At 47.8% G+C, this 12,691-nt stretch overlaps 1 protein-coding gene across 1 annotated transcript in view; it reads right to left on the reverse strand.

Annotated features, from left to right (window-relative positions):
* Positions 1-12,691, reverse strand: part of LOC123508687 (twitchin-like) — a 166,660-nt gene that overhangs the window by 11,983 nt on the left and 141,986 nt on the right. Inside the window, 16 exon segments of the mRNA XM_045262547.1 lie at positions 325-458; positions 700-1,387; positions 1,515-1,802; positions 1,903-4,554; positions 4,708-5,007; positions 5,156-6,043; positions 6,323-6,473; positions 6,761-7,015; positions 7,382-7,588; positions 7,874-7,990; positions 8,292-8,449; positions 8,620-8,922; positions 9,890-10,095; positions 10,257-10,641; positions 10,756-11,058; positions 11,198-12,664. Of these exon segments, the coding sequence (XP_045118482.1) occupies positions 325-458; positions 700-1,387; positions 1,515-1,802; positions 1,903-4,554; positions 4,708-5,007; positions 5,156-6,043; positions 6,323-6,473; positions 6,761-7,015; positions 7,382-7,588; positions 7,874-7,990; positions 8,292-8,449; positions 8,620-8,922; positions 9,890-10,095; positions 10,257-10,641; positions 10,756-11,058; positions 11,198-12,664 (8,502 nt within the window).

Consider the following 12,691-nt stretch of genomic DNA (forward strand, 5'->3'; position numbering starts at 1 on the left):
ATCTTTATCTACTTCGTACACAAGTGAGAGATGGTGACAGTTCATGACATAGTCACCTTCAGATATATGAAACCTTTACAACCACCCAAACTAAAAATACATTATGTTGTTTAGGTGAGAGCACCATCACTTGAAAAAATAAACTCAATGAATGTAGCAAAATAACACTGAAAACAAACATAGGTAACATTGCTTTTAGGGGATGTTAGATAGTATGAAAATGGCACCTTGAATATATGTAATCAGTTTATGTAAAATGTGTTAACTTCATGAAGTAACTGTGACCCTAAGAGACGATGTATGTAGCTTGGGTGGGATACTCACCCAAGTGGATAATGTTCTTTTCATGCATGTGCTTCACGCCTTCACAGATCTGTCGCATGTAGTTGATCACCTCAGCCTCAGACATGGTGTAACCTTCGGCAGTTATCCTCTCAAACAGTTCTCCTCCAGATAAGCTGTTCAGGGAGGAGGCGCAGACAAATTTTTAGTTTCTTCTCCAGTAAGATTATGATTTTTTGTCATATTCAAGAAGTCTAGCTATGGTGTCAATACTAATGGATCAACAAGTAAATGGTCGAGGAATTAAATATCTATTACTGTGATTTATTAATGAGAATGATCTGTCAAGGTATAATTAACTTGGTATAGTTTTTTTATAAACAACAAAAATAAACAAAAATAATTATGATGACTTACAATTCAAAGATGAGAACCATTTCATCATCATCCTCAAAAGCATCATGGAGGTTGATCAGCTTAGGATGGTGCAGGTGGTTCATGATGTCAATCTCCTTACGGATCAGCTCCTTCTCCATGGCGGAGGCCACAGGAATGAACTTTGCAGCAAAGATGTTGCCAGTCTTGCGTTCACGGCAGCGGTGCACCACTCCAAAGGCGCCAGTGCCAATCTCTTCCAGGATGTCGTAGTATTCGTACACAGAGTCGTGCTTGATGTCCACGGGCTGTGGCACGTACTTGGAGTACACATCAAACACAAACCTGTCATAGTCGTCAACGGATTCCTTCCTGCCTCGAATCTTTTTGCCGGTCTCATCCAGCTCGTACACCTTCTTCTTGTGTTTCTTGGTTGTTGGTGCTGGTGTCTCCACAATGCTGGTCACCTGTGATGGGTCTGAACGACCATACACATTTTCGGCATAGATGCGGAACTGGTACTTGTGTCCTGGACTCAAGCCCTTGATCTGTGCAGTGGTGAGGCGAGTGTTGGCACACTTAATCCATGACTCCATGGGCAGCTCACGCTTCTCAATAATGTAGTTATTGATGTTGGCGCCGCCGTCCCAAGCAGGCACCTGCCAGCTGAGCACACACTCCTTGCCCATGACACTCTCCACCTTGGGGAAGCGTGGTGGATCTGGCCGGTCTGTGGCAAGTAAATGAAACATTAGGTTATGATATTAAATTAAACTATTATAACAAATTGACTGACCATGTCTTCAACTTGATTCTTTTCTCATGAAGCACATTCTACACCAGAAAACAAAGCTCACCTGAGATCTGGATTTTGATGATGGCAGAGTCTGAGCCCAACTCATTCTCTGCAGTGAGTCTGTAGTTGCCAGTGTCCAGGTTGGTGACATCCCTGATTGTGAGAATGGCGTGCCGCTGCTGAGTTTCAACTGCATAGTGGCTGCCAGACTCAATGGTCTCACCCTCCATGGTCCAGGTAATCTTGGGCCTGGGGTTGCCAATGAAGGGAATCTTGATGACTGCATTCTCACCCTTGTCGAAGAAGGCAGTGTCGCGGAACCTTGGAGGAACGTTGATCTTGGGAGCCACTGTAAAGGAGAAACCATTAGATACTTGTACTTATAGCTTATAGCAATAACAAATGCATCTGTCATATCACAGTTCTACTGAAATGTTAAAGGAACTCACGCTTGATGGAGATTTCAGCCTTGGTGCTCCTGATACCGCCAGGATTCTGGGCACGACACATGTACTCATCTTCATCCTCTCCATACACATCGTGCACTGTCAGGGTATAGGTGTCTCCATCACGAGTCATGGAATACTTTGCACTATTGCAGAGCTCACGCATACCCTTGAACCAAGAAATGTTAGGTTTGGGTTTGCCGGTGATCTGGCAGGTGAGGTGGGCGCTCCTGTGCTGGATGGCCATCACATTGCGCAATGGTGTGAGGATCTCTGGTGGTGTGGCAGCGTTGGGATCCTTGATCCTGACAGAAGTGGAGTTGACAGATGGCTGTGACATGCCGGCATCATTCTCGGCACACACACGGAACTCATACTGACGGTCCTCAATCAGGTTGGGAACGCTGATCTGTGTTGGGAGGCAGATGTACTGGTTCACCATTGTCCAGATGTTGGATCCAACTTCACGCTTCTCTATCCAGTAGCCCTTGATGCGGGAGCCTCCATCCTTCTCAGGTCGGTCCCATTCCAAGTGCACGAAGTCACCTCCCACTTCTGTGACCTTGGGAACACCAGGTGGAGATGGTGGGTCATAAGGAGCCTTGGCCTTGATGGGGTTGGCACCAGTCAGAGGCGGGCCCATGCCATTGTCATTAACAGCCATGACACGGAAGAGGTATTCCTGTCCCTCGGTGAGACCCTGCACTGTGAAGCTGCAATCCTTACAGAAGGAGTTGATGGTGATCCAGTTGGGGTAAGTCACATCCTTACGCTCAACAATGTAGTGAGTGACGGGCATGCCACCATCATAGGAAGGTGGCCGCCAATTGAGGGTGCACATGTGGCGGCTGATGTCTGTGATATCAAGAGGTGCAGTCGGGGCTCCAGGTACACCAGTGATGTATACAGTGAAGCTGCCAGACACAGAGCCTGAGTCATTCTTGACAGTGAGAGTGTACTGGCCAGCATCTTGCTTGTTGATCTCCTTAATGAAGATAATGATGAATTCATCAAACACAGTGAACTTAAGATGAGGGGATTCCATGATTGGCTCACCATTCTGGGTAAGGGTGACATCCAGAGGCAGGTCACCAGTGAAATAGATCTTGATTTTGGTGTTGTCTCCCTCAGGCAGGTACAAGCATTCTGGCATCTGTGTGATGCGTGGAGGATTACCAATCTTGACGTGGGCAACGGAGGTGGCCTGGCCAGCATCATTGGCTGCCACACAAGCATAGTCACCTTCATCCACCTCCCACATGTCAGTGATGGTCAGTGAGAACTTGCCATTCTTCTCCTCTGCCTTGATACGACCACCGAGGGTCACCTCACGGCCATTCCTTAGCCAGCGGGCAGTGGGCATTGGCTTGCCTTCTGCCTGGCACTCCAAGGTGACAGACTTGTGCAGAGCCACAGCAGTGTTCTGCAGGTTCTTGATGAAGAATGGCTTCTCGCCAGGAGCTGCCTCACGTATCTTGACAGGCTGGGCAGTTTGGGAAGGTTCAGATTTGCCGGCAGCATTGATGGCATATACACGGAATTCTACATCACTGCCTTCTGGGAGATTGAGGACAGTGTAGTGGGTGTCAATGACATTGTAGTCATTGCACTTTATCCAGTTGCCGCCATTCTCACGCCTCTCTATCAAGTAGCCAGTAACGCGTGAGCCTCCGTCAGTCTCTGGTGGAGTCCATGTCAGATCCACATAGTTCCTGCCAATCTTGGAGACGACAGGAGTGCCTGGTGGTGCTGGTACATTGTACTTGCCCTTCATCTTGATGGTCTTGCTAGGTGGTGAGTACTTACTGAAGCCTGCAGCATTCTTAGCCTTGACACGGAACTCGTAGTCGTGATTGACAAGGAGTGAGTGGACGGTGTATGTTGTCTCCTTCACAATGAAATCGTTGGCGGCAGTCCAATTGGCATCGGTCAAGTCGCGATACTCCACCTTGTAGCCCTGGATCCTTGAGCCACCATCGGAAGCAGGACGGTCCCAAGTGAGCATGACAGAATTGATGTCGTGGTCCAGGATGTTGGGGCGGCCAGGAGGTTCTGGCACAGTGAATGGGAACTTTGCAACAACGGCATCTTGGGTCTCCAGTGGGTCTGACACGCCATACTGGTTCTCGGCCCTGATGCGGAAGTGGTACGACTTGTTGGGCTCGAGGCCGATGACGTCGTAGTGGCAGGAGCGCACAAAGGCAGAGACTCTGTTCCACATGCCTGTAAGTGGCTCTAGCCTCTCCACTTGGTAGTTGGTGATTGGAGAACCACCGTCGTCGAGAGGAGGACGCCAGGCCAGGGAGCAGCTCTCTGGAGTGATGTCTGACACCTCCAGTGGTCCCTGAGGTGGTGATGGCCGGTCCACCACATTGACCTTGCAGGAAGCAGAGTCAGCACCCTCTGTATTGGTGAGCTTGACGGTGTACTTGCCAATGTCGCTGCGTTTGGCATTCTTGTTGACAAAGATGTGGGCTGTGCCCGACGGCTCCATCTGGAACTGGATGCGTTGGTCGGGAATCACTTCATTGAGGCCAATCCACCATTGTGCCTTGGGCAGTGGTGAGGCAATAAAAGGCACGGTGATGGTGAACTCCTCACCAGCAATCACTGTCATGTCACGGATGCTCAGGTCGGAAGTGATCTTGGGCGCACCTGTTGAAGAGTGAAAGGCATTGCAGATGAAGACAGTGCACTCTACTATTTCTGGTGTTAAACTTGATTATTTCTACCCATATATTTAGAAAAATTAAAATAGTCTGTATACATGTATGTATTTATAGGAAAAAGCAAGACAAAGAAACTTACGGAAGCTGATGCACTTGATGTTCTCGCTTGGGTCACTCCATGGACCCTGGCCAGCGGCATTGACAGCAGCAACACGGAACTCATATTCCTGGTGCTCTGTGAGGTTGATGACACGGTAGGTTGTGTCCTTCACCATGGCATGAGAGGCTCTGCTCCAGGCCAGATCGCCCACTATCCTCTTCTCCACAATGTAGCCCTGGATGTAAGCACCACCATCATGTCGTGGTTTTGTCCATTGGATGGTGATGGAGTCCTCGGTGGATTCCAGACCACGTGGAGCTCCAGGGGCACCGGGAGGATCTGAAGAAATTGTGAGCATGAATCTGATCCAGCAAAATTAGGTATTTATTTTTTTGACAGGAAAGTCAGTAACAAGTTTTAGGAAATATTTTACATGACTATTTAATTACTTTTGTAATAAGGGAAAGGTAAGAGTGAAGACACTCACCGAAGGGATGCCTGGCCCTGATGGGTGTTGGGGAGGTGCATGGGTCTGACTGGCCGTACATATTCTCTGCCATTACGCGGAACTCGTACTCCTTGTTGACAGTCAGGTTGCGGATGCGCAGGAAGGGAGCGGTGGCGTAACTGCTCACCTTCACCCAGGCGCCCTTAGGCTCGCGCTTCTCCACCACGTAATTGGTGATATCTCCTCCACCATTGTCCTTGGGAGGATTCCAGAACAAAGTGAGAGCATCACCATTGAACTCGTCTGCACGGAGGTTCTCTGGTGGTGCGGGGCGGTCCAGCACCTTAACATTGACAGACACGGTGTCGAAACCGGATGGGTTCTGGAGTCGCAGCTTGTATGGACCAGTGTCGCTGCGCTTGGCATTGGTGACAATCATGGCACAGAAATCGTCGGTGAGCTGTTCGTGCATGCGTGGATCCTGGTCAATCTTGATGTCCTCATCGTCATGGTACCAGGTAGAGGTTGGCTTGGGGAATGCAGTGTATGGCACGTGGATAGAGAAGTCCTCTCCTGCCTTCACTGTGATGTCGCGGATGCCACTCAAGTCAATGCGTGGCTTGTTGGCCTGTTCCTCAATCTTGATGAGAGGAGATGGCCTTGAGGGAGGAGACTGACCAACCTCATTGACAGCAATCACCCTGAAGTAGTACTCATCCTGCTCATTCAGGCCAAGCACAGTGTAGGTTGGGTCTGGGTGAGGCAGGCTATTGGCGGGAGTCCATTCATCCTCGTCCTTCTGGCGGTACTCCACCAGGTAGCCCTTGATCCTGGCACCACCATCCTGAGCTGGTGGACGCCATGACAGTGTCACGCAGTTGCGGCCAATGCGATCTGGGCGTGGTGCCTCAGGGGCAGTGGGCAGGTCTGTTGGGGAAGAGGACAAGCAGAAGCACCATCAGACAAATGACTTTAAAATTCACCAAGTTGTTTCTTTAGTCGTCGCCAAGAAAAGTACTCAATTCTACTAGGTGAGCATGAGAGGAAGAAAAGACTCTTACAGCTGGTTTTAGGAATACTATAGCTCAAATTTGTATCTAGATCTTTTAGGGAGCATATTAAAATTAAGTACCCCTGACAAAAACTGATAATTATCTGAAAATTCTTAAGCCTCAGTGTATGAACCAACAAGAAGTAGACACTCACACTTGGGAACCTTAGCCACAATGGCATCAGATGGCCTGCTAGGCTTTCCAGGTCCTGCCTCGTTCACTGCCACAACACGGAACTCGTAGCGGTTGCCCTCGGTCAGGCCCGTCACATTGTATTGGGTGTTGGGGGTTGGGTAGTGGTTCACCTGAGGACACAAGGCAATCAGTGCAGTCCGACTACAAGTGAATTCCATGCAAGTTAATGAAAATATTCACTATGCATAAAATAGTAAGAGTGTTCTCTGTTTAAGTGACTTATACATTCTCTTCTCAAAGTATGATATATATTGAGCACTTAACCTTTTAATAAGAAAGAACATAAATTGAACAAATGACAATTTGTCTTCCTCAACAGAAAAAAGAAATAAAAGGAATTTACTGTTTGAAAATACAGAATGAAAAGGCATCTTATATACAATACCCCTTTACTCACCCTTATCCAGTCGCCACCTCTGTCCCTCTTCTCGATGATATAGCCAGTGACTGGGCGGCCACCATTGTTCTCTGGTGGTTTCCAGACGAGCTGGCAGGAGGTTGGGCTGTAACCCTCGATCTCGGGCTTGTCTGGAGAGTCTGGTGCATCGAAGGGATTCTTGGCCTCCACTGGAGCGCCCTCAAGAGGCTCCGACACACCATACATATTCTCAGCACGGACACGGAAGCGGTACTTCTTTCCTTCCTCAAGACCCTGGTGGAAGAGAATTATTAGATTAGGTTTGACGAGGAGAGGAGGTAAGAAGAGAGAAAATACATATGCAAGAAATACATATATATAGTAAACAGAATCCATTAGAGAAACTAAAATAATTTGATCAACACACACAAAATAACAAGAAACTGAATAAGATGTTGCAGTAAGGACTGAATAAGATGTTGCAATAAGGACAGTAGAATATAGGATAAGTAATTCACACATTCATGAAATTAACAATATGATGATAAAAGAAAATGAAAGCACTACACTCAACATGATAGATATTTCTAAGACAAACAACAACTTCATAAAGTAAACAAAAGTAAAAAACACTGTTCTGCACATTCCAGTATTACCAACCTTGACAGTGAAGTTGGTCTTGGGGCAGTAGCCAGGTACAACCTTCCACATGTCATAGTTGGCCTCGGTCTTCTCCACCACGTAACCAGTGACCTCTGCTCCACCATTATCTACAGGTGGCTTCCAGGACAGGGAGACAGTGTGGGCAGTGACCTCAGTGGGTTCCAGTGGTCCTTGAGGGGGTCCAGGCTTGTCCACCACAATGACCTGAGGCAAGATGCAGAGGTTAAAAAAGTTTGGATGTAAAAGACGAAGGAGACAGAGGAATAGGTAGAAGAGGAATTAAACACTTTAGAAAGGAATGTCTAAATAGTAGGATAAAGAGAAAATATAGGAAAACAGGAATAAGTGTAAGAATAGATGATTTAAGGGGAAGAAAGCTGGGTAAGAAGTAGACTTTAGAGGAATCACCAAAAGACCAGATCATCTTATATTTAACTTGAAAAAAATTTGCTTAAGGTAAAAATTGTGTGTGTGTGTGTGTGTGCTCACCTCAATGCTGGCAGAGTCCTTGCCGTAGGGGTTCTCTGCAGTGATGGTGTAGCTGCCAGAGTCCTCTCTACGTGCCTTGTCCACGAAGAGGCGGCAGTGGTCGGGGGTTGTCTCCAGCTAGGAACAGCACAGTTATTAGCATCTGCATCTCCATTACTCTGTCTTGCTGCTCTTTCTAATAACTTCCATCACTCTCACATTTTGTTTATCTACTCACGTGTCACTGTCTCAATCTCTTTCTCTGTTATTACTTGTTTCTTTCTCTCTTTATGCCTCCCATTATTTTTTTAAGATAAGACGATGAGCCTATTGCCTCCTCTATATCCTTGGTTTCATTCTCAGTTCTTTCTGTTATAATGCTGTTTCGCTCCTTTCTAATTGAGCAAATACAATATTATGCCATTAGGAGACCACTTACCGAGGTCCTCTTGCTGGGTTCGATCTTCGTCTTCCCCTTGGACCACTCGCATGCAGGCTGGGGTGCACCAGACATTGGTATCTTGATGTCAATTGGTTCTCCAGCACGCACCTTGAGCTTCTTGCCCAGCAGACCATCCAGGTACAGCTTGGGAGCATCTGTAGGGCATGAGATCAGGGGATCTTGTAGACTGTGGTTCAAGAAAATTGACTGAAAAGAGGTATGATCCATCTAGTTTAGATTAACACATAATAACCCTTGAGTAGAGAGAACCTATCAGCGTTATGAAAACAGAACATAACTGGGGGAGTGTTTAGAAGGAACTCACCCTTCATGGGCTTGGCAGCAATGGGCTGTGAAGGATCTGAAGGATTGGAAGGACCCATCTTGTTGTTGGCCACAATACGGTACTGGTACTGCTCGCCCTCAGACACTGTGTCATCAACAAAGTCTGTTCCCTTGACTGGAGCACGGTTGACCTTCTTCCAGCGTCCAGAATGGATGCCACAGCGCTCCACATCATAGCCAGTGATGGGGGAGCCACCAGTGGAGCGTGGTGCAGACCAGTGGATCTTGATGAAGTCCTTGTCAGAATCTGTGCAGGTGGGTTTACCAGGCTGGCCAGGAACATCTGAGAGGTGTGAGAAAGTAGATGATTAGAGGATGTGATCATGGGATCAGTGATCTTCTCTCTCAACTTGGGAATCAGTTGGTTGATCCAGAATCATAGACATCAAAATAAAAAGTTTGTCATCATGTAAATGTTTATCCTAAAGTGGGTTTACACATGCCAATTTGTGACTGATATTTTATGTATGTAGAGTTTCTGACTCAATTGATTCCTAGCGACTGCAGAAAGTCGCAAAACAAAACCAACTTGCTAGTTGATTTGTGACCTTAGTTACGTTGTGACATCACGGAGTAAGCTTTGAAAATGTGGTCTCCAGATATAGAGAAGATGTTAAAAGTTGGTGAAGGAAAAATAACACATCTGGGACTCCAGAAATACAGCCAAAAAAAAAAAAGCTTACACAAATTGTCGTTTTATGAAATAGCTGCCACTCTACAAGAGCTGTTTTCCTCAATGTAATAAGGTGTTGTTGGAGGTGAGGATTGAAGACTTGTCAGGATTCAATTTGATCACAATTGTGCAAAGTCTTCTTGAGATTAACAATTTTTTATGAGAAATGTAGGCTAATTTAGAGTGAGGTAGACACTCCTTTTTTTTATCCTAACATTTAGCCAGGGATGTATCTACAGGCATTTTCTTTTGTGTTGACTCTTCTGATATGCTAAAAAAAAGGACAACCACAGCTTCAGCATCATCACTGTAAGAAGACATCTTGGTGGGTAGCTGTTTGTTCACATTCACTTCCTGTCAAGGCGCCAACTAGTTGATACTTTCCAGGCGCTACATCTGACATTTTCCGACTAGAAGGGATGTGTTGGAAACTCTACATATTTAAAAATATCAGTCCCAAATTGCAAAATGTGAATCTGCCTTTAAAGACTTCAATATTTTTATGGCTGCTTTATTTATCAATGTAAACTCCTGCAGTTGTGACTTCTCTGCATTATTAACACTAAGCAACACTCACCAGCAGAGGCCTTAGCAGTGACAGGTTTGTCTGACACCAAGGGTTCACCAGTGCCCTGCATGTTCTCAGCCCTGACTCGGAACTCATACTGAGTGCCCTCCAGGAGGCGAGGCACCGTGGCATGAGTATCCTTAGGATCCACCCAGTTGACAGCAGGCACCCAGCCTCCGCCATGGGTGATGTCCCTCTTCTCAATGACATAGCCACTGAGGAAGAAATTGTGGTTACTTATTGTTGCTGTCATGGGCTATGCATAAAGTGCTTGTACTTGTGACAATCATTACTGTTACTGTGGCACTAGTCAAGTTTATGATAGTCTCAATTCTTATGAATCAGTCAAACAGGAAGCAAGAAAAACAAGACTCACGTGATGGGGCTGCCACCGTCATCCTTTGGTGGGTTCCAGGAGATGTCCACGCTGTTGGCCTGGATCTCATCATAGTTGAGAGGTCCTTCAGGGGCTCCTGGGGTGTCCAACACGATAACGTTGAAGGTTCCCTGATCCTCACCGCTGTCATTCTTCAGGCGGATCTTGTATTGGCCAGAATCTCCTCGGGTGGTGTTGACGGCGTGGAAGACACTGTGGTTGTTGATGGCGGTGATGGTGGTGCGCACATCAGCCAGCAGTTCCTTGTCATCATTGTACCAGAACACGCTGGGCTGCGGCTCGCCAATGTAGTCCACATCCACGTGCAGCACCTGGCCAGCCTTGATGCGGATGTCGTGCAGCGGCCCCAGGATCTTGGGCTTCACTGTGGGTGCCAACATATATGTCACTTTCTTATCTTGTGTGTTCAGTGATAACAATATCTGTCTCTAAATTGCCTCATGAAACACAACCTGTTGCATGTGACAGCAATACTTACAGTGTCGTGGGCGGCACACCACAGCATCTGAAGGCTCAGAAGGCTCAGAGTTACCAACGTTGTTGACAGCCACGACACGGAACTCATACTCCTGTCCCTCGGTCAGATTGGGGACTGTGCCCTTAGTCTCTGGACCAGTCAGCTTCACAGCATTCTGCCAATATGGTGAGCCACGTTCCTTCTTCTGGATGATGTACCCAGAAATGGGAGCACCACCATCGCTGGGGGGTGGGGTCCATTCCAGGTCCACATGGTCCTTGTCCCAGTCCACCACCTTGGGGCGGCCAGGAGGGCTTGGCTCATCTGCAGAGAATGTTCAGTTAAGATATAAATAATTAAATAATTGATGAGGTTTCTGGATAATAATGTATTGCAGAGAGAGAGAGAGAGAGAGAGAGAGAGAGAGAGAGAGAGAGAGAGAGAGAGAGAGAGAGAATTTTACCTTTGGCATTCTTGGCAATGATGCTCTTGTCAGTGGTGAGTGGTTCAGACTCTCCAATAGCATTGACAGCCTTGACCCTGAAGTGATATTCCTTCATGTGCACCAAGTTGTACACATCAGCTGTCAGGCCAGACACCTCAGTCACCTCTGTCCAAGTGCCACGGGACATGTCCATCTTTTCCACCAGGTAGTGGAGGATGGGAGAGCCGCCATCATCAGCAGGAGTCTTGTAACCCAGCTTGCAGCTCTCACGGGTGACATCGCTCACAATGAGAGGACCTCCAGGAGGTGCAGGTTTGTCCAGTACGGTCACCTTAGCAGAGGCAGACACCTTGCCCAGTTCATTCTCCAGCGTGATGGTGTAGCGACCACTGTCAGACCGCTGGGCGAAAGGAATGTCCAGGATTGTCTGCTTGCCATAGGTCTGCAAGTCAACGCGCTTGGACTCGAGGAGAGCCTCTTCATTTACAGTCCAGGAGACCTTGGGCTTGGGGGCACCACGGATGGGCACAGTGTAGTTGAGGCGAGTGTTGACCTTGATGATCTGATCCTCCAGAGACTTGCCGTCAAAGGAAGGCTTCTCAAAGCGTGCCTTGCACACCACTGGTTGTGAGGCTTCTGAGGGCTCAGAGTTTCCAGCCTTGTTGACAGCAATGATACGGAACTGGTATTCCTCACCCTCCTCCAGGTCTGGTACAGAAGCCTTGGGGCCATGCTTGGCTGGGATCTCCACTGCCTTTTCCCATGGACCAAAGCGTTTCTTCTTCTCAATGATGTAGCTGGTGATGGGAGCTCCACCATCTGAGCGTGGCTCAGTCCATTGCAGATCAACACGGTCCTTGTCCCAGTCCATGACTTCAGGAGAGCCTGGCTTGGTGGGCTTGCTGAAGGGATCCTTGGCTGTGATGGTGTCAGTTCCTGTGAGTGCTGGTCCCTGGCCTTGACGGTTGAGGGCCGACACACGGAACTTGTAGTCATGTCCCTCAATGAGATTATCAACATGCAGGCTGGTGCCCTTGACCTCACCGACTGGTACCCAGCGGTAAGTGTCCATGTCCATCTTCTCCACCACATAGCCTGTGATGTCAGAACCACCGTCATCCTTGGGTGGCTTCCAGCTGACTGTGCAGCCACTGCGGTTGACATCAGAGTACTTGAGTGGACCTTCAGGAGCACCAGGAGTGTCCAGGACAGTAATGTTGACAGTGCAGGTGTCCTCGCCATTCTTGTTGCGAGCATTGAGTGTGTAGGCACCACTGTCGCCTCGCTTGCAGTCTGTGATCTTGATGGTGGTACAGTAGTCCTCATTGATGATGATGAGGTTGGCTGAGGGGTAGAGGTCCATGTCCTTGACGCGCCACTGCTTGGTGGCAGGAGGCTCACCAATTACTGGCACTGGCAGGTTCAGGTTTTCTCCGGCCTTGACCTTCACGTCCATCATGGCATTACGGTCAATGCGAGGAGGAACTGCAACAATGCATTACAACATGAGGC

Source organism: Portunus trituberculatus, chromosome 25, assembly GCF_017591435.1.
Source record: "Portunus trituberculatus isolate SZX2019 chromosome 25, ASM1759143v1, whole genome shotgun sequence".
In the NCBI taxonomy this organism is placed as follows: domain Eukaryota; kingdom Metazoa; phylum Arthropoda; class Malacostraca; order Decapoda; family Portunidae; genus Portunus; species Portunus trituberculatus.